This window comes from Eucyclogobius newberryi, unplaced genomic scaffold, assembly GCF_026437365.1.
Source record: "Eucyclogobius newberryi isolate DKJ021-1_F unplaced genomic scaffold, fEucNew1.0.hap1 SCAF_16, whole genome shotgun sequence".
Lineage (NCBI taxonomy): Eukaryota > Metazoa > Chordata > Actinopteri > Gobiiformes > Gobiidae > Eucyclogobius > Eucyclogobius newberryi.
The window spans coordinates 28,912,985-28,939,751 of NW_027315790.1; the positions used below are offsets into that span (position 1 = coordinate 28,912,985).

At 44.9% G+C, this 26,767-nt stretch overlaps 1 protein-coding gene across 1 annotated transcript; it reads right to left on the bottom strand.

Moving 5' to 3' along the window:
• LOC140362148 (sodium/potassium-transporting ATPase subunit alpha-3-like) lies at window positions 1–26,753 on the bottom strand. Its single transcript, XM_072448204.1, has 22 exons — window positions 26,578–26,753; window positions 25,355–25,414; window positions 25,077–25,280; window positions 24,197–24,310; window positions 23,961–24,095; window positions 23,379–23,496; window positions 19,663–19,751; window positions 16,042–16,221; window positions 14,697–14,895; window positions 10,248–10,492; window positions 9,419–9,611; window positions 8,743–8,918; window positions 8,053–8,189; window positions 5,629–5,779; window positions 4,812–4,980; window positions 4,536–4,690; window positions 3,957–4,080; window positions 2,440–2,585; window positions 1,647–1,777; window positions 919–1,020; window positions 759–850; window positions 1–45 (listed from the first exon to the last, which is right to left on the bottom strand). Exons 1-22 carry the CDS (start codon window positions 26,605–26,607, stop codon window positions 17–19), a joined length of 2,979 nt encoding a protein of 992 aa, XP_072304305.1. The 5' UTR covers window positions 26,608–26,753; the 3' UTR covers window positions 1–16.
• Window positions 26,754–26,767: the final 14 nt, after the last annotated feature.

Genomic DNA, 26,767 nt, shown 5'->3' on the forward strand with positions numbered 1-26,767 from the left:
TGATGTGATCATTTGTTTAGAAGTAAAATTCTTTTTCAATCCAGCCTGAAAGAGAGAGAAAGTTGGATTATTATGTGTCCATGTTATTCACACAGTTATCAAAGAGGCTCTGGGTGAGAATAAGACACGCCAGGTATGTTTACTGTTAATGTGATGACTAAACCAGGACTAAACCAGGACTAAACCATGACCAAACCAGGACTAAACCAGGACTAAACACAGACTAAACCAGGATTAACCCTTGACTAAACCAGGACTAAACCAGAACTAAACCAGGACTAAACCCGGGACTAAACCCGGGCTAAACCAGGACTAAACCGGGACTAAACAGGGACTAAACCAGGACTATACCCGGACTATACCCGGACTAAACCATGACTAAACCATGACTAAACCATGACTAAACCATGACTAAACCCGGACAAAATCAGGACTAAACCAGGACTAAACCAGGACTAAACCAAGAATAAACCCGGACTAAACCCGGACTAAACCACAACTTAACCAGGACTATAACTAGACTAAACCAGGACTAAACCAGGTCTAAACCAGGACCAAACAAGGGTCCTGGTTTAGACCTGGTTTATGCAACGATGCAACAAGTGTCCTGTTGCATCGTTCTGTGGCCTTGCAGAACGATGCAACGGGACACTCAAAACAAAACTCCCATTACAATTTGGCGTCACGAACAGAACTAAACCAGGTCTAAACCAGGTCTAAGCGCTGAGTTGTGGTATTATTTGCAGAAACTGTCTCACCTCCCGGGTTTCGGCGTAGGATGAGTTTTCGGATCTCATCGTAAACAAAGATGAGGAAACTGTACGGGAACGCACAGAACCACCAGCTGGGCCTGAACACAAAGGACGAGTTTAAGCAACAGGACGAGGGCAGAACAAGGTACAGAGGTTTTAATCCTACTTGAGTGGGTACATCCGTAGTGCCACGTCCATACCCGGGGTGTAGGACAAGAAGGCAGCTAGAGCCGTCTCCTCAAACAAACCAAAGATCAATATCTTATTCCTGCGGGAAAAATGACACTCAATTACAACAACACTTCATTCAAATTAAACTACGGTGCACTATTAGAGGAAACGTTTTGAATGGACTTTTACACTAAATGTCTGGCTCTATTTGAATTGACATCTTGAAAACTGACTGCGTGCAAGTCCTCTAGGTCTATCTAGTGGCTGAAGAATGAACTACACATTTTACATTTAGAGACACAAGTTGAATATTGTAGAAAGAAGCAAAAGTAAAAAGTTTGTCAAAACATCTAATGGCAATTTTCGACAAACACTGCATTTAGATTTGCGATTTATTTGTTATGATAGTTGGATTCTGGTCAAAATTCACATTTAAACCCATCCAGGAGTGGAAAAAATGAAAAATTTGCTGCTAAATACATGTTTGTAGAGGTCTAAACTTCAGGATTAGCAGCGTTTACACATAAAACAGGATATTTATATGTTTACAAAGGACTTAAATAACTGCAGTCCTTGCGATTTGCCAATTGTGACCATTCAAATTGCAATTTCGATGCAATTGTAATTCATCTTGCAGATGTTTATTGTGTGTCCAAGATAGAAATACAATCTTCAGGTAAATGAAAGCGCATCAGACTAAGTGCATACAGTTACAGAACTCACTTCATGCCCTGCTGGAACACAGAGTTGCGCCTGGTTTTGCAGATGATGACGTCGGCCCACTGCACCACCACGATACTGACGAAGAAAGCTGTGTGACACGTGAACTCCACAATCTTTCTCTGCTCATACGTCTGCAAATACATTTGACTGATTTTATCATTTTAATTATGGCGATATCAATATTATTACTATATTCATTGTTGACACATACATTTCAGCTATAATAAAAGCCTAGATTAAATCAAGGTGAACTGAGAACATTAGGACTATGATGAATACAAATCAGACTTAAAAATAAAATACACCTTGGTGTTATTGTGATATGTTTAGTTTGTTGGAATGTTGTGATATTGTGCAGCCCTATTTTGTAATCTTGATTTATTCACAGACGTTTCGACTCTTCTCAATCTGCGAATCAAGACCGGGAACTCAGATTCCCCACCGGGCGGGACCTCCTGATAAAAGGTGTTATGGTTTCACCAGAAACTAAACCTCTTTGTTTTCTATCAAACTATTATTTTTGCTTACTATCAGTCCTTTATGGGCCATCAGCCTCCTGTTGTTCCTGGCTCACTCTCCTCCCTGAGTAACTGATTAGCATCCGAATGTCCTGGGCGTCTACCTCTCTTACAATTATAATCATTTTGCCTGATGTGTCCTCAATGTATGACAAATTAATAGCTACCTATATTCAATTGGGATCGTATTGGCCTTTTAAAACCAGCAGGAGTTACAACTATTGTATTTAACTCATATTAGTTTGACTAATGAAAGGCTTGAGGTTTTCCATTACCCATTGTTGACCGTAGCTGTCCTCAAGGTCATTGTTGGAGCGGTCGTCCCAGTTGACTCTGATGCCAATGAGGTGAGAAGGCAGGAAACCATTTTCAGCCATAATGACGAAGTACGTGAAGAACCCGGCCAGAGCCTGGATCATGCCTGAACACAGAATAATGCAACTCTCAATTATTTCAGGAGACGACAAGTAGACAAGTCAAATGATTATATCAATTGAACAGTGAGGGTTTTAAGTACATTATAAACCAAATCAAAGTTGAAATATGGTGACTGAAGGCTTCTAGAGAGATTATTTATGAATAAAGTGTGCTATTTTTTGACTTATTAATTATAATGGAGTATAAGGGACAACCCAAATAAAAACATTGTGTGGCACTACGAGAATAAAGTCATAACATTTCGACATTAAAGTAATAATTTTAACGAGAATAGTGTCATAATTTAATGATCATAAAGTCGTAATTTAACGAGAATAAAGTCGTAGTCAAAATAAAGATGTCATTTTCCAAATATAAAGTCAATCTCCCTCAGACTGGGGCTCCAGGCAGCTGGTTAAAGACCTGAACAGAGCTGGGACCGCAGTTTCAAAGGTTATTAAGGTTAGGTGCATTAGTAATACAATACACCGCTATGGTTCAAAACCATCGCACAGAAGGTTCCCCTGATTAAGTCAGCACATGTCCCGGCCCAACTGAAATTTGACAATGACCATCTGGAGGATCCAGACGAGTCATGGGAGAAAGTCATGTGGTCAAATGAGACCAAAAAATAACATTTTGTATGAATTCCACTCGCCCCGTTTGTAGGAAGAAGCAGGATAAGTACATTCCCAAGAAAACCATCCCTACTGTGAAGCATTGGGGTGGAAACATGCTTTGGGGGTGCTTTTCTGCACAGGGGACAGGACGAATGAATGGGGCCATGTATCGCAAGATTTTGGGCAACAAGCTCTTTTCCTCAGTCAGAGCATTGAAGATGGGCCGTGGCTGGGTCTTCCAACATGTCAATGACCCAAAACACACAGCCAGGATAAACAAGGATTAAGAAGCATATCAAGGTTCTGGAGTGGCCTAGCCAGTCTCCTGATAGAAAATCTTTGAAGAGAGCTGAAACTCTGTGTTGCTCAGCGACAGCCCCGAAACCTCTGAAAGCTCTAGAGATGATCAGTGTGGAAGAGTGGGCCAAAATCCCTGCTGCAGTGTGTGCAAACCTGGTCAAGAACTACAGGAAACATTTGACCTCTGGAATTGTAAACAAAGGCTTCTGTACAAAATATTGACACTGATTTTCTCAGGTGTTCAAATACTTATTTGCAGCAATAACAAACAAATAGATTGATTTAAAATCAAACAATGTGATTTCCAGAGTCTCAGAAACACCTACGATGAACATTTCAGACCTCTCCATGATTTCTGAATAATTAAAATACTTACTTTCCTCTCTGTATGAGTTATGTAATTTGTTATACACTGTCCTGAGCATGTGCGGTATAATATATATTGGGAGTGGTACCGATCTGTCCGTAGGCGATGCTGATGAGCCGCTCGTTCACCAGTTTGTCTCTGGCTGGGTTTCTGGGCTGGCGCTTCATGATGTCGCTCTCGGCTGCTTCATAAGCCAAAGAAATGGCTGGAACCTGAAGAGAAACAGAACATCAGGAGCAGCAACACAACACTGCCATCTAGTGACTAAATTCAGAAGAGCAGGTTAGCTTTATTTATTTTCATTTTCATGGTCTGATAAAACTATTTGATAAACCATTTGAGAATTGGTATACAAGTTATGCATATTGTAAAATAAAATGTTCAGATTCTGCACCAATACCATTTAGAACGGACTTGTATTAATAATTGTTTAATGTAAACTCTTTTATCTCATTATCTCATGTTATTGTTCTAAGAAGCATCTGTGAGTGTCCAACAATGCACACCTACAAATTATTTTTTTTTCTACAATTTGTTCACAATTTTTGCAGTTGAATCACGCAACAAGTATAATCCCATTAATTGTACACATTGATTAATTGCGCAGCTTTACAGTGTCTGAGGCAGATGGAAGTTACAACAGAAGCCCGTGTGACAAAGGCCTCACCATGTCCGTGCCCAGGTCGATGCAGAGGATGGTGATGGTGCCCAGCGGCAGAGGGATGTTGACCAGGATAAAGAACAGGAAGGGCGTGATCTCTGGGATGTTACTGGTCAGAGTGTAAGCAATGGACTTCTTCAAGTTGTCAAAGATCAAGCGACCTGCCAAGGAGTTAGTTCAAGTAATGAATAAAACAACACAATATTTCTAGAATTGTTAAGTCTATAATATTTAATTGATATTATCGAGTGTAAAATCTCTCATCCTCTTCCTTGCTCTCACCTTCCTCGACTCCGGTGACGATGGAGGCGAAGTTGTCGTCGAGCAGGATCATGTCTGCGGCCTGTTTGGACACGTCAGAGCCAGAGATGCCCATGGCCACTCCGATGTCCGCTTTCTTCAGAGCGGGAGAGTCATTTACGCCGTCTCCTGTTACTGCAACGATGGCTCCCTGAACAAACACATGCACATACAGGGCTCGTGAATGTGTGCAGGGCAGAAATGAAGAATGAAATACTTGGAACATGCTATTGAGTACATTAGCTTTGGCAGCTCAACTCAAAGTAATGTACGTTTGAATTTTGTTGTTGTAATAAATGCAATTTTACAACAAAGAAACACAAACATTTAAAATTAAAAACTGGGTGTTTTCTGAGGCTCTGAGCCAAATGATCTTGTAAACAGGTTAAAAGAGTCATAATTCTGAGGACCAAGTAGAGCAGGTAGAGGATGAAGTACAAGTACAAAATGTAGTCCAAAAAAATACTTCCTAAAGATGATTTGTGTCCAGATATGAAGTGATATTATAGTTATATAGCATTTATAGACATTTTCATGTTGATAGATTCATGATTTAAAAAACAAGTACATTTTCAATTAGATAGCTGCATAAGCTACTTTCATTGAGTTTCTTAAGCCAAATGGTGTTTGTTTTTCAATAAATGTCAGGTGATGAAATCACAGTTCAAGATGCATTAATAGTATATATTTTTTCAAATCAAGCTAAAAGTAACAACTCTCACACTTTACCTTGAGCCTGCCACATTCAAACACATTTGCTTTTCCTTCAGTGTTAGATTCCTTTAGTTTTGGCACTGACCTGTCTCTGGCAGCCCTCCACAATGATGAGCTTCTGCTGTGGGGAAGTTCTGGCAAAGACGATCTCTGTGTGGTTCTTCAGGATGTCGTCCAGCTGCTCTTCGGACAATTCTTTCAGATCGTTTCCGTGGATCACACAAACATTTGCATCCCTGTAACCAGACCACAAAGCTGCTCACAAACGTCCATCCATCCATTTTCTACCGCTTATTCCCTTTTGGGGTCGCGGGTGACTGGAGCCTATCCCAGTGACTTCGGGCCTTAGGCGGGGTAAATCCTGGACAGTGGCCAACTTGTCGCAGGGCCAACACAGAGACATAGACATTACAGACAGTTCACTCTCACATTCATTCAATTTAGAGTCACCAATTTTACCCATGCATGTCTTTGGACGGTGGAAGGAAGCCGAAGAACCCGGAGAGAACCCACAGTAACACGGGGAGAACATGCAGACTCCACCCAGAGAGATCATGTGATGTTGGTCTGGTCCGGAAATTTAACCCACGATCTCCTTCTTGGGAGGCAAGAGCGCAAACCGCCTTTGCCACCGTGCACCCCGCTCACTGACTTCCTCTTAATAACGAACTGATTTGATGTTCTTTTAGACCTCATCACAGCACTGAGACTGCTCTTGTCAAGGGGACAAATGACATCCGCCTGAACACTGACACAGGCAAAGCCTCAGTCTTAATTCTGTTAGATCTGAGTGCTGCTTTTGACACTTGTGGATCATGGGATCCTCTTACAGAGACTAGAGGACTGGGTGGGGATCACTGGCACTGCCCTAAATTGGTTAAGGTCCTATCTGGAAGATAAGTAAGTTGAAATTGGTAACTGTGTCTCAGACCATATGACCCTGACCTGTGGGGTGTCACAAGGGTCAGTCCTGGGACCCCTTCTGTTCAACCTCTACATGCTGCTGTTGTTGTACGTTGTACCGTCAGTTGATGCGCAGTGAAAATGTGTCCTATCACATTTATGCAGACGACACTCAGATCTATGTTTCACTGTCGGCAGGTGAATATGGACCAGTGGATTCACTCTGTCACTGCATCCAACAGATCAGTTTGTGGATGCAAAACAACTTTCTCCAGCTGAACTCAGGCAAGACTGAAATAATCGTTTTTGGCCACCGAAACAAAGAGAAAGTGTTAGCGGTCACCTCCAGAGTCTCGCTCTAAAACGTATAAACCAAGTTAGAAATCTGGGGGTAATAATGGACTCAGACTTGAACTTTAACAGCCACATCAAATCAATCAAACCTGCCTCCTGCTGGTGCCAGAGTCAGGACTAAACATGGACAAGCCTCTTGCTGGTGCCAGAGTCAGGACTAAACATGGACCGGCCTCCTGCTGGTGCCAGAGTCAGGACTAAACATGGACCGGCCTCCTGCTGGTGCCAGAGTCAGGACTAAACATGGACCGGCCTCCTGCTGTTGTCCAGAGTCAGGACTAAACATGGACCGGCCTCCTGCTGGTGCCAGAGTCAGGACTAAACATGGACCAGCCTCCTGCTGGTGCCAGAGTCAGGAATAAACATGGAGCGGCCTCCTGCTGGTGCTAGAGTCAGGACTAAACATGGACCGGCCTCCTGCTGGTGCCCAGAGTCAGGACTACACATGGACCGGCCTCCTGCTGGTGCCAGAGTCAGGACTAAACATGGACCGGCCTCCTGCTGGTGCCAGAGTCAGGACTAAACATGGAGCGGCCTCCTGCTGGTGCCAGAGTCAGGACTAAACATGGACCGGCCTCCTGCTGGTGCCCAGAGTCAGGACTAAACATGGAGCAGCCTCCTGCTGGTGCCAGAGTCAGGACTAAACATGGAGCGGCCTCCTGCTGGTGCCAGAGTCAGGACTAAACATGGACCGGCCTCCTGCTGGTGCCAGAGTCAGGACTAAACATGGAGCGGCCTCCTGCTGGTGTCAGAGTCAGGACTAAACATGGACCGGCCTCATGCTGGTGCCAGAGTCAGGACTAAACATGGGGACGCTGCGTTTCAGTTTCATGCAGCTAAAGAGAGAAGATGTGAGACACGCTAAGCTAAAAACTGTTTTGTTTAGCTGTGCATGACTGAAAGGATTTAATTTGCACTCTTCTCTTTTATGTCTTTTATCTGTTTTATGATTCTAATGATTTTTTTTCCTGCACTTTGAATTGACTTTGCCTTATTATCTAGAAAGTTTGGGTGTTTGGATACTGCTGTCCTGTTTACGAGATTATTTTCAGTATCTATACTTGGTTAAATGAATATCTAGATTCAATACTAGTTTTAGAATCGATTAGTAGCTGATTTTTTTCTACTGTTGACCACCCAGTGCTGCTCGATGATAAACACTTTTGAACTGCTGTTGGACTGGTCCACCATTACATCCCTGTTCTACATTTAACTTTAATTGAATCTGCAGTGGTATGTTTCTCTGAATTACCTGGGGTTGACTTGGCTGACGGGGATGTTGAGCCGTAATGCAATGTCCTCCACAGTCTCGTTGCCTTCAGAGATGATGCCCACACCTTTAGCGATGGCCTTCGCTGTGATTGGATGGTCTCCGGTCACCATAATAACCTAAGAGGAAGTACAAACACAGTTGTTTCTTGAGATTCAGAAACTCTAAAAGTATGTAACGGTTTACTATTGAACTTTTAAAGTTTATAATGAATCACAGTATCAAGTGAAAACTGGGCTCCAAACTACTATCTCCATTAATTCCTTTAATTCAATTTGCTTTTTAGTCACATTTTAAAATTCCTGTTGAGCTACTGAACCATGAAGTCTGTCTAAGTGTTGATGCAGGGAAGCTGACATGAGAGAAAGCTACAGTACAGTGAGCAGTGTGACAAAAGACTTGCTCATATTCATTGAGCATGACTTTTGCTTAAAGTTTAGTTAGAAAAATTGTCTTTCAATATTAATTTTTAAACAATAATGACTTTTAATAATTTTCATTTACCCCCCAAAAGTCTGACATCTGCTCCAAACCACGCTTTTACCGACTGATTCAAAAGACCCAAGCTGATCACTGACAATTAGAAATGACTAAATCTTGATCCTGATTAAAATGTGATTAATTGCACAGCTCTACTCCCGTGTTTTATGCTCTAAAAAGGGGAGAGCGGACCTTGATTCCGGCCGAGCGGCACTTGCCCACAGCGTCGGGCACCGCGGCTCTGGGAGGGTCGATCATGGACATGAGCCCCACGAAGCACATCCCGTCGGTCTGGAAGTTCACATCATCTGTGTCGAACGCAAAACCTTTGGGGTATTTGTCCTCGGGCATGAACAGGTGGCAGAAACCTGGCACGAACGGGAACAATTGATGGAAGGTTAAATAAATGCTATTTTATTGCATAAGAAGATTAAATATAAAGAAACAATGCACAGGCTACTTTGACATGCAGGTCAAAAAGCCAAATTGCTGAAAACATGAGCCGGAAGAGCTTCACATTGTCGTCAATGGAATTTAGTTGGAAGTAGGAATTACCAGTTAAAGCGGTGTTCTAGTGCCTTTTTTCAAATCGGAGGGTAAAAAATCAGAGTTACTAATTACCTGGAACGCACAATCATATTGTGTAGTTCAAAATGCAGATCAAAACAGCTAAAATATGTATGATCACTGTTTTACTAATATATATAAGCAATAATCCATAAGTTTGAGAATCTCTCTCGAGGCTCGACTGAACACAACAGTAGCCTTATTTACAATGACACAAAATAATAACAAGTGTGTAAAGTGTGTATAAAGCCCAGACTAGATGGAAAGGGCATGTTGTGTAGCGTCATGTGTAATGTCTCACCCAGCACTCTCTCCCCCAGCCCTCCCAGCTCCATGTAAGCGTTCTGGAAAGCCTCCTTCAGCTCGTCGTCCATGGGCTGCTCTTTGCCCTGGATCATGATGGTGGAGCAGCGGTCCAGAATCCTCTCTGGCGCCCCCTTCATGACGAGCAGGTAACGGTTGTCGTTCTCATCCTCTGTCTCATGGATGGAGAGCTGGAGGGATTCAATTACATTTTTTAAACCAATTTTCTAATCAGACTTATACGCTTTAAGATTTATCTTAAAGGCATAATAGAGGCTGATTTGAGAACTCAAGCGTCTCTTAGTCCCTTTTAAAAAAATGAGCATGCACACTCACCCCCCCACCCCAGTTCTTTCCAAGAGGCCGCCTACAATCAAACAGCCCCACTGTTACACGTAAGTTTGTTTATTAGTGTGACGGATCGCATCGCATCTCTCATTGCCCAGATTTCCATCTCTTCTGAGATCTAACACAGTCTTCCTCTGTTGTCATTTTGTACTGTACACTGAAGGAACTCGCTAAACACACATCGGCATATCAACTGTGCATGCGAGGCCAGGGAAACATGCTGCTATGCTGGGCACGAGGCTGCAGGTGTGCAGTAGCACGCATGGAATGATTGACATGTGGGAAAACTACTCGGCTGTCCACCCCACGAGGAAATGAGACTCAGATTGTGTGCCAAAAATCCTCTATTATTCTTTTAAATATTTTAATGTTACCAGTATAAATTAACCTAAAATCCCTTTATATGCTATCATCACATGTTACTACTATTATCTTTAATCTTTCCTTATATAAATAGGTGCTAGTTAGACCTGACTGACCTGGTACTTGTTGGTTGAGTTGAAGGGGATCTCGGCCTCCTTCTTGTTCTTTTCCCTCATGATTTTGACGGGTCCACACGACAGCTCGATACACTTGAGCAGAGCGGACTCTGAGGCATCTCCAGCCACGTCACGTTTGAGGATGGGCAAAGAATCCTGTCCCGCCTTGAACACAGCGCGGTTACACAGAGAGGCCACACGGGCCAGAGATGCCCAGGTGGGGGAGCTCTTGTCGAAAGAGGAACCTAGAACATAATGGTGTATCATTCAGGTTCATTGCTCGGAAACAGTATATTGAAACTGAATTGAAGTGAATAAATCAAATGCAAAGGTAAAGATAATGTGATATGTTTAACCAGCCGGATCTCCAGGTTTGTCTTTATACTTAAAGTCAAATACTGTTGTTGGTAAGAAAGGGAATTCAAAATGGTTAATTTTATATAAAATTTTAAAATACATATGTTACAAACAGGTATAATTCCAATCGAGCCTCTCGTGACTTGCATGTTCCTCCGGGTACTCTGGGTTCTAACATCAACCCAAAACATGCACAATAGGTCTAATCCTCTCGCTAAGGTCCAGATCAAGCCAAACACAAACATCTGGAGACGAGTCCCCGGGCGCTGCATTGTGCGGCTGGTCTTAACCCTGCTGCATCGAAAAATGGGTCAGATACACAGGCGAGGACAAATTTCCCTATGGCACAATAAAGTGTACCTTAACCTTAACCTTAACCTTAACCAAGGATGCAGCAGTCAAAGCAGAAATTCAGCACTTTAGCAATTGAAGTTTTAAATAGTGTAGTATTTGATGTAAAAATATAGGTTGTTACTTGTTTACATTCCATTAGTCAAATTGTATAACTAAGTTTGTGACACTTTTCACATTACATGACTGAACCTTAATTTTACACACTCCATATTGCATGGACATGTCCCTGTAAATCGATTACGTTCATCTGTACAAGCTGTTGTTGAAATCCCAGTATTACAGTGTTTTGACCATAAACCAAGTTTAGTTTCTACCATAGAATTCTAAGCAAAATGTCAAGCAATGGTGACACAAATGTGACTGACCGTGGCTAAACCAGTTACATGTCTACCCGAAGACATTTTGAGTTATTCACAGATTCTGAAAGTGTGAATTCAAAGCTTTCCAATGATGTCTAACTCATGTAGATCTGATAATATTTGAGTAAGTTGTGGTCATTTGAATGTATACAACTCTCAAACCCATTCACTGAGAAAACGGGGCTCAAAGTTTCTCACCGGAGTGAGCCCAGAGTCACAGGTGGGCTCATTTGCATCTCATTGAGATAAGCCCTCCCCCCTGTCACACTGACACCACCTTCCCCCTACAGCTGTCACTCAAGACTCAAGAGGAGTGTTGTTATTGATGGTAACTGGACTTGAATCAGAATTAGAAGTTACTATATTAAAATGGAAATACTTAGAATAGAATCAAAGAATCAGAATCAGAATAGGGTTCATTGCATTTGTCGATAAACATAATTCACAGGTGACCAACAATGGTGCACTGAATTCAACACAAACAACAAAAGATAAGATAAGATAGCCTTTAATGTTACAATGCAGTAGATACAGGGGGAAAGGACAGATAACTTACAGGAAGTTTAAAAAACACTCTTAATAGAAGAACTCTTATAAACAGATGCCAGGGCCAGGTATACGAACTGCAACGGGTCCATGGCTTTGGATATATGAGATATGAGATAATAGATATGATATGTACACCACCAGAGTCCAATTACATCAGAGATCACATCCTCATCCTCTTCTTCGTCTGTGCACTCTTCTGTGCTGTGACTCTTGGCATCAAAGCTGTAAACAAATAACAGGACATTTAAGAAATGGCTAACTATTTCACATAAAACACTCATTAACTTTTTTTTTTTTTTTTAACACAATGTGAGAGTTTCAATATAAATACCTGAAGTGCTGATAACTCTTGATCTTTGGAAGCCGTCTGAAGAAGGGACTCAGATGCTTCTGCCAGTCCAAGTTCTTGACAAACACTTTGCCATCCGCCGTTCCAACAAGCTGTGGGATATTGAGGTGAGACTCAGGAGAGCTGTTTTCCACTACCTGATGACAAGGGCGACAATGTAAAAAAAATGAGAACAGAAGAAACATATCTTAAGCAGAGAGCAGCACTGAAGTTTTGCCAGGCTAATGTTTACACATTACAGTAGTCAAATAATATAAACTAACCTCAGCGATATCTTCCAAAGTGTCAACCCTGGTCTTCATGTATGCTCGCTTGATAAGTCCAAAGCCGCAATCAGGGGAGAATTTGGTGTGGCCAGCAATGAGGAAGTGGATGTCCATTGTGTAGTGAAGCTTGGCCCCGGCTGCAGAGGGTTGGACGGAAAGTGTATCTGTAGTAGACACAGAGACAGAGAGAGACAGAGAGACAGAGAGAGACAGAGAGACAGAGACAGAGAGACAGAGAGAGAGAGAAAGAAAGGAGATTAGATTAATACATATGACATTTGATTAAGACGTATACGTCTATATAATTGCTATTCTGCATTTGCACTATTATTAGTACCTGCTGTGCAAAGTCACAGCTGTAATGCATCCTGATGTCTTTGCTTGCTGGCGGTGAGGGTCCAAAGACAGCTTCTGATGTGTTGGAGAAGCTGTTTCCACAGTGATCTGAAGCTTGATGTACAAACTGCAGGCTCACCTTAAAAACAGATGTTGCTTATGGTTAATTATACTCTAATCATTAAAACATGAAAATCACCAAAATAATGTTTTACACTTACCACGCTCCTTAGCAGACTTCACGTAGAGACAGGTCATGTCAGTCAGGGTGTCTGCCAATTCTGAAAAGGGGAAAAAAGGATTAGGGTTAACAGTAATATGGGAATAACACGCTTCACAGATAACAGTTCACATTGTGACGTTAACCGTGTATTTAAGATGCAAAACGCGGAGATATTGGGACATCTGCCCTCGGCTAGCGGGGCTAGCTAGCTCACTTGAGATAACACGGCTCGTAAAAGCAAAACACTTGCAGAACAGCACACCAAAACATAAACATACACTTGAGTTTAAAACCGGCGCACATTAAAGTGATTAAAAGCGGGTGTTTTAGTCGCAAAGCTTACCTGGTTCAGCCGTCCTGTTGTCTCTCCCAACACCGTGCACAGAGACACACAGGAAGCTGATAATGGCCAGGCAAGCGCGTGATTGGTTCGAGTGACGCAGTGCGTGCGTGACGTGCAACGTACGTAAGCCACGTGACCAGAAGTGGTATCGGGAGTTGTAGTTTTTTTCTCTTTCCACGCCGAAAAATAACCCGATAACATAGCAAAGTTTAGCTTACAACTTAGCTCCGAATAGCTGCGTTTAGCTCCGGGCTGTGGGGCTAACAGCCGGTTTAGTCCACCATAAAACACACACAAAGCAAATCCCACACAACCCACGGGCCAACCCACGCCGAAAAATAACCCGATAACATGGTGATAACAGCAAGTAGTCACATTAAGCCCGTATTGCAGAGTGCACTGAAGCAACATGTTAGCTTAGAATTAGCTCCACCGGAGCAGACAAGTAAGATTCTAAAGTGATCACGAGACCGCCTTAAAACACAGCGTTAAAGCAATAATTTAGTATTAAATAAAAGTGTACCTGAGTAAACAGTTCCGTTGCAATGTAGTCCAGGAAATGTAAGCTCTGAAGACTGTGCTCTGCAGACGGTCTGGAGTAATGAGAGGAAAACACGGAGCACGCAGCTGTAGCCATGCGGATCACAGCTGATTGGTGGAAAATGTAAACAACATGTTGGCTAGAAAAAGGTGACGGCCCCCAGGAGAGCAGGAAAAAGACCCGAAAACTCCACATTTTTAACAGCTTAATGTATACGTTTAAGACAACCAATAGTGTTATCTGAAGCACACAGGGACTTATTCATAACTTCAACTAGCACATTCTGCAAAAAAATGAAAATCACAAATTTGGGGAAAAAAAGTAAAATGCTGTTTTTCTCAGTTTCACCGAGGCCGACATGGTCCGACAATTGCGGCGGTGGGGCACAAATGTGCTGCTTTTCTGCGAACGAGGCTGCAGGTGTGCAGTAGGAGCAGGGAATGATTGACATGTGGGAGAACTACTCGGCTGTCCACGCCACGAGGAAATAAGACTCAGATTGCGCACCAAAAATCCTCTATTATTCCTTTAACTATGGTCATGTCAGAACAGTTTTTAAAACCTCAACAACATTTTTTTGGTGGAATTGTGTGGTGGATTGTGCAGCACACATCATTTAAACTATGCCTTATCGCGCCTTTTAGGGAAAAGTGTATAATGTTGAAACTATTAAAAATATTTCCCATGCCTCCTGGCTTTAAAGCACACTGGTGTTCCCCGGCACACCGTTAGAACGATATATCCGATTCTAATCTGCAGACAGAGCCCTCACCAGACTGATCCTCGGTGGTGTCGGCCTCGTGGATCTGATTGTCGAACCACATGTGAGCCACAGTCATACGGTTCTGGGTCAGGGTGCCCGTTTTGTCCGAGCAGATGGTGGAGGTGGAGCCCAGCGTCTCCACAGCCTCCAGGTTCTTCACCAGACAGTTTTTACGTGCCATTCGCTTAGCGGTCAGAGTCAGACACACCTGAAGGAGAACAGGCCAAACACTGGGTAAATAGATGCATTTGACAGAAGGAAATTAGTATTGACGCTGTGAAACAGACATGATCATCTCCAGGTGAATTTAGTCACAAAAGGTTGAAGAAATTAGTATTATTATGATTTGTTTTTGTATATCTGGAGATGGTCATGTTATGAGAATGCATTTCCATGTTAGCACAGTCCATAGAGCAAATGCAGAAAGCTGTGATGAAGAGCGACGGTGCATTAGGATTCATGCTAACAATACGGCAAGAGCCAAGGGTCAAAAACAAAGTGTTATCAAGCAGAGACGATCTAATTCAGTTTTTACTTTATAATCTTCACAATACAAACAACACTGTCCAGAAATAATGTAAAAGCACAAAGATTCACAAAGCCACGGAGACACCAGGCCCCAGAAGAGAAAGTGATCTGCTGTAATATCTTGTCCAAAAGATTTTCTGCCTTTGCACACGCTGTGTTCTCATTTAAAACCTTCAGTGACAGTTTGAAGCTGTCTGTGACTTTTTCTAAATAAACAATTCACACTTGACAATTGTAATCAGTCATGTTAACTATGTAACTGCTCTGCAAATTTTGCTTGCTTCACTATACCCTGATATAATAGAAACTATTCTATTAAAAATATACATGTAATTTTAGGATGGAAAGTAGCTCTAAAGACACCAAAGATGTTAAACACGCTCAACCCATTTTTCCACTTTTACTTATAAAACTGTGGCCCCATGCATGAACCTGACAACCCAAAAACTGTGTTACGATAATATATTACCTTTTATGCAATTGTTGATACACAATTCATTTTGTGGGTTGTTACGTTCATGCATGGGGCCACAGAAATAATTTATTATTCATATTAATGAAAAAAATAAATTCAAACATAAATACATTTATTTTAAATATGTATGCTGTCTAATATTTTATAGTTTCCAATTTTCTGTTATGGTTAGGGCTGAGTCAGACTTACTAACTTACTAACCATGCAAACTATTACAATTCTGCCAGTATCAACAATAATGTGACTCACTCAACAAAGCACAGTAATATGAACAGAAATGTCAGAAGTAAAGGCATTTAAAACCCAGGTTGTCAAGTGTAACCTTGTTTTCGAGTGCGGTGTCGTACTCACAGTGACCGTGGCGAGCAGACCCTCGGGCACGTTGGCCACGATGATGCCGATGAGGAAGATGACGGCCTGGAGCCAACTGTAGCCCAGGACCAGGGACAGGAAGAAGAAAGACACGCCCAGAAACACAGCCACGGCGGTGATGATGTGGATAAAGTGCTCGATCTCTTTTGCAATGGGCGTCTGCAGAACGAGAGGGTCAGAACAGGTCAAATGTTATCTTGATTTTCAGTTTTCATTTGTGAAACACTTTTTAAGATTTGTTTGAATATTTCATAAACGCTGTTTTGGTGACATTTTGGTGACAGGCTTTGCATGCACACCCTCCGCTGCTGCAGGAACTAATCATTTTTTTTAATCATTTGACATAATCCCAGAAAAGACGAACAAGAAATGAGTGGACAAGGAAAACAAAAGCCTGGTAAAACTAAGGGATCAAAAAAAAAAAAACTGCCGACCCACGACCCCATTAAAAGACGCCCCGCCTCACAAGCTAAGGGGGCTAACACGGCTACCGGGTCCAATGCTCTTCACCAGCGGAGGGCAGGCCATCCCAGATAAAGAATCTCATGGGGCCATCCTGCCGGAGGAAGAAGAGGTGACATAAAATGCAAAATGCAGCGTGAAATGTCGTCAATGAGACCTGAAATGAGAACAGCAATTGGATCGGCCCAACTCGACCAGTTTGAAAACAACATAAGGAAGCTGAAAGAGGGGGGAGGAAACGGAGCATGCATCATAGTGGATGAACACCATATTTCAGACAATACGGATGAGCTGCAGACACTGAGGGCCGAGATTGTGGCAATAGAACAAGAATATTAAAAGTAAGATCCAGAGTCCAGGTCCCGTAGACCCAACCTCAGACTTGTAGGCTCTGGAGTTGAGGTCCCCCCCATCACATTAGAAAGAGCACATCGCCTGGACAAACCAAGACCAGCAACTGATAAACCAGGAGGTCATGATAATGTGGTTTCTTAACGATCGTGTGAAGGAACGTGTCATGAAGGCTGCAAAGTTAAAGGAGACCTCCACTACAAAGACAAGCGCTTCTTCTTTGCTCCAGATATTCCATAGGAGGTTCGTTAACGACGAGCAAAGTTCCACCACATCTGTGAGGAATTCAGGAAGATGAATTTGTGATATGGTTTTTCTTTCCCGGCAACTCTTCGGATGACTTTTCAAGATAAAAAACACATGCTCCGACCAGGGTGACCTGGGTCTTCCACACGCTGGAGAGGCTATGTCTCTCGGCTGGCCTGGGAACGCCTCGGGATCCCCCCAGAGGAGTTAGAGGAAGTGTCTGGGGAGGAGGAAGTCTGGGAGTCCCTGCTCAGACTGCTGCCCCCGCGACCCTGCCCCGGATAAAGCGGCAGAAGATGAATGGATGGATGGTGGCCGGCGAGATTTCGGGGGCCTTCATTAGGAATTGACTTGCCTCCATTTTTTGATCATTTACATGATCAGGTTTATGGTTCGGTGCATGTTTTCAGCATGAACTCTTTGGTCATCTATCTTATCCCTTCATCTGTTTTTGGTAGTTCTTGTCTTTATATGTAATATTGATTACACATAAAGACAAGAACTACCAAAAACAATCCAGGCCTGGGAGCTTGAGGGTTCTGCGCAGTGTCTTTGCTGTTCCTGCACTGCATTTGTCTGGACTGAGATGTCTGATGTTTTTCAAGGGATCTGTTGTAGCCGCTCCTCCAGTTTGGGGGTCACTGCCCCGAGTGCTTCGACAACTTTATCCTTAAACTTCCACGCATTCTCCAGCTCTTCTCTAAGCCCTTGGTATTTCTCCAGCTTCTCGTGTTCCTTTTTCCTGATGTTGCCATCACTTGGTATCGCCACGTCAACCACAACGGCTTTATTCTGCTGTTTATCCACCACCACAATGTCCGGTTAGTTCGCCATTACCATTCTGTCAGTCTGAATCTGGAAGTCCCAGAGGACCTTCGCTTGGTCATTCTCCATCACATTTGGAGGTGTTTCCCACCTTGTCCTTGGGGTCTCCAGCCCGTACTCTGCAGATATTTCTGTACACTATGCCAGCCACCTGGTTATGGTGCTCCATGTATGCTTTCCCTGCAGCATCTTACGTTCTGCAGTTATGGGTGGGATGGTCTCAGGGGCCTCTTTGCACAGCTTACACCTTGGACGTTTCATCCTGGATAGGGGCTCTCAAGTCCCCGGCCTCCTTCCTTGCGGCTAGTGTACAGTCTCAGGGTGCTGGATTTGGGGCGGACCCTCCATGCATGGTCAGGAGCTTTTGCGTCTTAACATCTGTGGTCTGTACGTCATAAGGCGCTGGTACAGCTGGCAGCCCGGTGTAAACGCTCTCTCTTCTTTCTCACACTTATTGTGCTTTATCTCCTATATTTTGTAAATATAGTTAGTAGATTTTTTCTATTTTACTGTACGATAGGGACACGCGCTGGAATCGTTTTTTAATTCAACTGTTTTTGACTTTTTTCGGCTGATTTGAGCGTTTTTCGTTGCGTTCGTTGTGTTGTTGTGACGTGAGCTAGCTCCGAGCGAGCCCACCAGCCCCCCCGCGCCCTCCGGCCGCGCTAAAGTACGGCGTGTCGTCGGTACACGTTTATATACACGTTTATATGAAAGAGGAACTTCACGAACGATCAGGACACACACTGGAATCGCTTTAATTCAACTTGTTTTGACTTTATTCGGCTGGATTGAGTGTTTTCGTCGTGTCGTTGCGATGTGTCTTGGCTCTGAGTCCCCCGGCTCCGGCCCCGCCCCCCGGCTCCGGCCCCGCCCCCCGGCTCCGGCCCCGCCCCCCGGCCGGCGCCGTACCGCGTTTCCACAAAGGAGGAACTCATGAAACTGCGGAGAACAGTCGTCTTACCCGGAGATCGTCACGTTATCCCGTCGCAATACTGACCTAACCTAATACTGATGTGCAATTCTGTCATATGTGCAATTGCTGTTGGAATTCATGTGCAATTCATGTGCAATTACTGTGAAATTCATGTGCAATCTATGTGCTGTCGTGACACATATTCACGTGCAATTACTGTCGGGATCACATGCAATGGTATTTATTTATTTATTTGTCTATGGGAGTTTTTATTTATTTATAGGAGATCTTCTACTGAAAGTGTTTTTCAGACTTCCTATAAGTGATCTGTTCTTCTGTATCTACCTCTGTATCTACCTGCGTTGCACCAATGAAATTTCCCCATGTGGGACAATAAAGGAATATCTTATCTTATCTTACCTCCTCATTTGACAACCTTATTATTCCTGCAGAGTACCTGATCACCGGCAGGGCCTAGCTGTTCATTGCTCGGGACTTGTTTTTGCAATTGCGCTGGCTTCTTAGGACTTTCCTCACTCGTTTTAGGTATTTGGCTTTTGCCGCTTTCCTTGTCTCTTCCAGGTTGCATTTGCCTGTGGTATTCCAAGGCATTTTCCTCAACTATCTTCAATGTCAATGACATGCCACGTTCAGTTTTGATTGTGTGTGTGTATCTGAGTAAGAAATTATCTTTATTATCTTATGTTAAAACACAAACTTATGACTGCATCAGTTCTTATTGTATTATTATTTAAGGCCAAACCCATGTCGACATAGTAAACATGACATGAGAGTTGTACCTTGCCCGACTCCAGTCTTGAGGTGAGCGTGGCAATGTTCCCCATCACGGTGCGGTCACCGGTGCAAACCACAATACCACGGGCTGTTCCTGCACACAAACCACACACACACACACACAGAAGAACAGCTGCAATATACTGATCAAAACAACTAGATTTGTACCAGTCGAGAGGTAATTCTAAAACTGAACATAACTCTGACATAAAAAATCAACATTCCATCAAAAATGCAGATAATTTACACACAACTGGCATATTTTCTATCAATATCTGACAAAATCATACTTGCTGTGTAATATATGGATTTTGGTCCTTGTTTACTGTATGGTTGCTAGTTAACAGATGTAGAATTACCTCTACCTGTGGAGCACCCATCCCCTGGGATGGGTGCTCCATGGCGAGCGCCTGGTGGCCGGGTCTTACCCCACGGGGCCCGGCCGGGCACAGCCCGAAAGAGCGACGTGGGGCCGCCCTCCCGTGGGCCCACCACCCGCAGGAGGATCCATAAGGGGCCGGTGCAGAGAGATCTGGGCGGCAGTCGACGGCAGGGGCCTCGGCGACCAGATCTCCAGACACAGAGACTAACTCTGGGGACATGGAATGTCACCTCGCTGGGGGGGAAAGAGCCTGAGCTTGTGCGGGAGGTTGAGCGATACCGACTAGATATAGTCGGCCTCACCTCCACGCACAGTTTGGGCTCTGGAACCCATCTCCTCGAGAGGGGCTGGACGCTCCACTTCTCTGGTGTTGCCCGCGGGGAGAGGCGGCGGGCTGGTGTGGGCTTGCTGATAGCCCCTCAGCTCAGCCGCCACGTGTTGGAGTTTACCCCGGTGAACGAGAGGGTCGCGTCCCTCCGCCTTCGGGTGGGGGACAGGTCTCTCACTGTTGTGGCGGCCTACGGGCCGAACAGCAGTGCAGAGTACCCGGCCTTCTTGGAGTCCTTGGGAGGGGTACTGGACAGTGCACCGACCGGGGACTCCGTTGTTCTACTGGGGGACTTCAACGCCCACGTGGGCAATGACAGTGACACCTGGAGAGGGGTGATCGGGAAGAACAGCTTCCCCGATCTGAACCCGAGCGGTGTTCAGTTATTGGACTTCTGTGCTAGCCACGGATTGTCCATAACGAACACCATGTTCAAGCACAAGGGTGTTCATCAGTGCACATGGCACCAGGACACCCTAGGCCGGAGGTCAATGATCGACTTTGTTGTCAAGTCATCAGACCTCCGGCCGCGTGTCTTGGACACTCGGGTGAAGAGAGGGGCAGAGTTGTCAACCGATCACCACCTGGTGGTGAGTTGGATCCGCTGGCGGAGGAGGAAGCCGGACAGACTTGGCAGACCCAAGCGCATTGTGAGGGTCTGTTGGGAACGTCTAGTGGAGCCCTCTGTCAGTAGGGTATTCAACTCGCACCTCCGGGAGAGCTTCTCCCATGTCCCGGGGGAGGTTGGGGACATTGAGTCCGAGTGGACCATGTTCTCCGCCTCCATTGTTGATGCGGCTGCTCGGAGTTGTGGTCGCAAGGTCTCCGGTGCCTGTCGTGGCGGCAACCCCCGAACCCGGTGGTGGACACCGGAAGTAAGGGATGCCGTCAGACTGAAGAAGGAGGCCTATCAGGCCACTCTGGCTTGTAGGTCTCCGGAGGTCATCGACGGGTATCGGCAGGCCAAGCGAGCCGCGGCTCGTGCTGTCGCAGAGGCAAAAACCCGGGCCTAGGAGGAGCTCGGGGAGGTCATGGAGGAGGACTATCGGTCGGCACCAAAGAAATTCTGGCAAACCGTCCGGCGCCTCAGGAGGGGGAAGCAGTGTCTCACCAACACCGTTTACGGTGCGGGTGGAGGCCTGCTGACCTCAACTGGGGATGTCGTCGGACGGTGGAAGGAATACTTTGAGGATCTCCTTAATCCCTCAGTCACGTCTTCCGAAGAGGAAGTGGAGACCGGGGACTCGGTGGCTGGCTCATCCATCACCCAAGCTGAAGTCACTGAGGTTGTTCACAAACTCCTCGGTGGCAGGGCTCCGGGGGTGGATGAGATCCGCCCTGAGTACCTAAAGTATCTGGATGTTGTAGGACTGTCTTGGTTGACACATCTCTGCAACATCGCGTGGCGTTCGGGGACCGTGCCTCTGGACTGGCAGACCGGGGTGGTGGTCCCTCTGTTCAAGAAGGGGGACCGGAGGGTGTGTTCCAACTACAGAGGGATCACACTCCTCAGCCTCCCGGGTAAGGTCTATTCCAAGGTACTGGAGAGGAGAATCCGACCGATAGTCGAACCTCGGATTCAGGAGGAGCAGAGTGGTTTTCGTCCCGGTCGTGGAACACTGGACCAGCTCTATACCCTCCATCGGGTGCTCGAGGGCTCATGGGAGTTTGCCCAACCAGTCCACATGTGCTTTGTGGATCTGGAGAAGGCTTTCGACCGTGTCCCTCGGGGTGTCCTTTGGGGGGTGCTCCGGGAGTACGGGGTCCGGGGCCCTTTGCTCAGGGCTGTCCGGTCCCTGTATGACCGGAGCAGGAGCTGTGTTCGCATTGCCGGCAGTAAGTCAGACCTGTTCCCAGTGCATGTTGGACTCTGCCAGGGCTGCCCTTTGTCACCGGTTCTGTTCATAATTTTTATGGACAGAATTTCTAGGCGCAGTCAGGGGTCGGAGGGTGTCCGGTTTGGGGACCACAGGATCTCATCTCTGCTGTTTGCAGACGATGTTGTCCTGATGGCTCCATCAAACCCGGACCTGCAACATGCACTGGGACGGTTTGCAGCCGAGTGTGAAGCGGCTGGGATGAGAATCAGCTCCAAATCCGAGGCCATGGTTCTCGACCGGAAAAAGGTGGCTTGCCCTCTCCAGGTGGGTGGGGTGTCCTTGCCCCAAGTGGAGGGGTTCAAGTATCTCGGGGTCTTGTTCACGAGTGAGGGAAGGATGGAGCGTGAGATCGACAGGCGGATCATTGTGGTAAAGAAGAGGGAGCTGAGCCGAAAGGCAAAGCTCTCTATTTACCGGTCGGTCTACGTTCTGCCCTCACCTATGGTCATGAGCTTTGGGTAGTGACCGAAAGAACAAGATCGCGGATACAAGCGGTCGAAATGAGTTTCCTCCGCCGTGTGGCTGGGCGCTCCCTTAGAGATAAGGTGAGGAGCTCGGCCACACGGGGGGAGCTCGGAGTAGAGCCGCTGCTCCTCCACGTCGAGAGGAGCCAGCTGAGGTGGCTCGGGCATCTGTTTCGGATGCCTCCTGGGCGCCTTCCTCGGGAGGTGTTTCAGGCATGTCCCACCGGGAAGAGGCCCCGGGGAAGACCCAGGACACGCTGGAGAGACTAGGTCTCTCGGCTGGCCTGGGAACGCCTCGGGATCCCCCCGGAGGAGTTAGAGGAAGTGTCTGGGGAGAAGGAAGTCTGGGAGTCCCTGCTCAGACTGCTGCCCCCGCGACCTGGCCCCGGATAAAGCGGCAGAAGATGGATGGATGGATGGATGGATGTGTCACATCTGCTGCTCATGTCCAACCAGGAAGTAACAATTTAAATGTCACCAACATTGTCAAACTAGGGAAAAAATTCTGTAGTAAAATCTTATATATAATCCTGTTTACTGCGCTTTAGTGAGTAGTCCAACTAAGTAAACCACACTAAACCACATTTAAAGCCTTGTCTCATAAAAAGCACTAGAGGGCAGCTGTAATACATTTGATTTTGAGGTTTTGTTATGATGTTGGTCTAACCTTCGACGCAGTTGGTGGAGAAAAAGGCGATGTTACGTGTCTCCAGGGGGTTGTCATGGGTACAGTCAGGTGACCTGGTCTGAGGCTCGGATTCACCGGTCAGAGAGGAGTTGTCCACCTGCAACAAGCAAAAGAAAGAGTATTTCACATCCATCTTCAGAGAAGAGCCCACTAAATGTACAATACACAATACATGTACAATATTGTTAAAAACATGAGCTGCAATGAATAAATAGCAGAATGAAACAGTTGTATTTAGAAAAACTACTGTATTCACATGAACAGCTCACATGTTGTAGCGTTACAAAAAAAGTCCCAAAAAGTTCCAAACTAGGGCAAAGAAAAGGTAACACGATAAATCGCGAAAAGACAAGTTAAAGTTACAGCTAAAATTGGTAAATATTTGCTGCTTTGTGTTTTATTCTAAAAATACACAATGTAATTATACTTTCCCTCCAAACAGTGAGTTCAATATTATGTTGTGGACAAAATTCTGAACCTCTTTTGTTGTGTGAGGCTGACATGGCCTTGACTTCAGCTCTGCTGGTAGAAGAGCACAGTGTGTAGAGTGTGGGAGATCACCTTGCAGCCGTGTGAGGAGATGATGCACAGGTCAGCGGGGATCCGGTCTCCACCCTTCACCTCCACCAGGTCTCCAGCCACAACCTGCTCAGCGTTTATCTGCATCTTCTCCCCTTCACGCATCACCAGAGCTTGCTGACAAACGAAAACGCTTCGGTCAAAAAAGTCCTTTGAAGTGTGAAATCTACAGTATTTCATCTCCAGATGATCAACCAAACCCTGCTCCATCGTTTTACCTGTGGGACCATGTTCTTGAAGGACTCCATGATCTTGGAGCTCTTTGCCTCCTGGAAATATGAGAAGCAGCCGGTGATGATGACGACGGCCGACAGCACGATTCCCAGATACAACTGTGCCACGAGAGAAAGAGACAAAACAAGACCTATTCATATCCAATACATCAGTTCATTTTAACCGAGTCCGTGATCTAAAAGTGTATCATGAAAGAGCTTGATGCCATTGCACTACTGTATAAGTGTGTTTTCTAATGGCACATTTCAGGATGATTTGAAAGCATCTTCACTGCCAAAAGTGGCTCGCTTTCGGTTCCCAGAACGATTTTGTATAAGATGATTGGACAAGAGAAAACACAGAAACAAGAGAGACTCTCACCAAACGCTGACTAGAACAGACATATTTCCGGTGATTATAACACTATATGTTGAGCGTACAGACAAAAGTAGCCCTTATTAGCATCAGCTGTTTCTCGTTTATTGACACAGGACAATCACGTCAAGACCAAAATCAAACAGAGACCGAAAACGTTTCAAAAAGCCAAAAGTGCAGAAGCTCAGAGAAGGGAAAACCAAGCAAACGATAAACTGGACGTTTTTCCTTGTTTACTTTAACCACGTCTCACAGGTTCACCAACATGGAATGACTAAACAATTTTTTGTGAATTACTGAGATCGGCCTTATGAAGGAAAAGTGTGATTCAGGTACAATTTAGTTTGTATTTCTTAAGAAAATATTAGTTTATTTGGCTCATGCGGCGGACTCCTGTGAGTCAGGACCTGAGCATTGAAACGCAGACCTCCATTATCAGAAACGTCCTGAGACCGATGAACCAGGGCCAGTCAAAATGGGCCTTAAATGATTTAGTGTAGCTCTACTCACGTTGTCGCCCGCCGGCTCGTCCTCGTTGGCGGCCTGGATGGCATAGGCCAAGAAACAGAGGATGGCTCCAATCCACAGCAGGGTGGAGAAGCCCCCGAAGAGCTGGCGACAGAACTTAATCCACTCTGGGGTGGTGGGGGGCGGAGTCAGGGCGTTGGGACCGTCCCGAGCCAGGTACTCTGCTGCCCGGGCATTGGTCAAACCCTGGATAGGAAAACACATTTTTAGGACAGGAGTGTTGTTACAGGTATATATATAGTTTAGTGTCAGCCGTTTACCTGGACGATGTCAGTGTTGTACTTCTGGCAAATCTCCTCAACAGACATTTTGTGTTCCGTCTGAAAAAAAGGAAAACTTTATGATTTTAAAGCCTGGACTACTACAGTTTGAGGAGTAATCACTAAACTGACCCAGGCTCTTTACATTATTGACCAACATTAGTTTTTCCTATTGAAATGAGGAGCTCAGGTCAAGTACAGAAAAGCCAGTTGAAAAAGAACGCTGTTGGCCATAAATGATGTTTGTCTGCTGCTTCACGTTTTAATCCATAGAAAGTAAGATTTTTTTGGACAGGACTAAATTCCCTTTGTTCCAGGATTAAAAAGCAGCAGCTGCTCAGAACAGCCCTGTGATCTGTGCTCCCTCAGCGTCCTGCTCAATTACAGCGGGACATCCAGACTCAGAACACTGGAGCAGAGCCGCCTGGACTTTGGATGAACTCGCCAAAGACTCACTATTCTGCCATGTTTAATTCATAATTGCATGACATTTTAGGGGATTACTTCTAAAGAACCCTTGGCAGGAAAAAACTGAAATACTTCGGTACTATTTATCTGAATCTACCTACCGTACTTTCCGCTCTAAAAGGCACTCTTAAAAGCCTTAAATTTTCTCAAAAACCATCCGTGCGCTTTATAATCTTTATAATATATACATTTATAATCCTGTATTTCTTTACGTGTTATAACTGAACAAGGCTGGGCGTTATTGTCAATATGCTAACGTGTCTTTTAGCCGTATCAGACTGTGTTTCTTTACGTGTTATAACTGAACAAGTCTGGGAGTTGTTGTAAATACTTTCATTAACGTTTGAACAATGTTGATCTGAATGAGTTGAACGCATTAAATAAAACTCAACCGATTTATCCGTCTGTTTTGTTTCGCTTAATGTGCTTTATAATCCATAGCTCTTTGAACAATTATCCAAAATAGACCATTTATTGACAGTGCGCTTTATAATCCAGTGCGCCTTTTCGTGCGGAAAATACGGTACATACTTCTATTTGGTAAAAAGCAGTTCTTCCAATTGTTGTCTCTGGATTTCTTAAAAAAACACGCATTAATTTAATACAATTTTGCCTACACAGAAAGTTAACCCTTTTTAATCCTCTTTTTGCCTCATTTTCAGAATCTCATCTTGTTTCATTCTTATGGAGCTAATCTCGTTTCTCGTCTGGTAGAAGCGGTTTCGTCCTTAATTGAAAGAGGGTGGAATACGTACGATGAGCACTTCCTTCTTGAGGTCGTCCATGTCCTTGCCTCCTTTCTTCTTGAGCGACTTCTTGTCCTTGGCCTGTCTTGGACCGCATTGTTCAGCTGATTGTACTTCTATTACGCTGGAGTCTGGCGGCGTGACTCCGACGTCGGTTGCGGGCTCATCTTGTTTCGCTCTTCTCCGCCAGTCAAACGAG

What these genes read in the sequence shown, in the direction of transcription:
- LOC140362148 (XM_072448204.1), bottom strand. Translation starts at nt 26,607, where the DNA reads ATGGACGACCTCAAGAAGGAAGTGCTCATC. An exon ending in CTCCACCAACTGCGTCGAAG is followed by an intron (nt 19,752 to 23,378) that starts GTTAGACCAACA and finishes GTTTGTGTGCAG; the next exon opens with GAACAGCCCGTGGTATTGTG. An exon ending in GTGTTCCAGCAGGGCATGAA is followed by an intron (nt 1,021 to 1,646) that starts GTGAGTTCTGTA and finishes TTTTTCCCGCAG; the next exon opens with GAATAAGATATTGATCTTTG.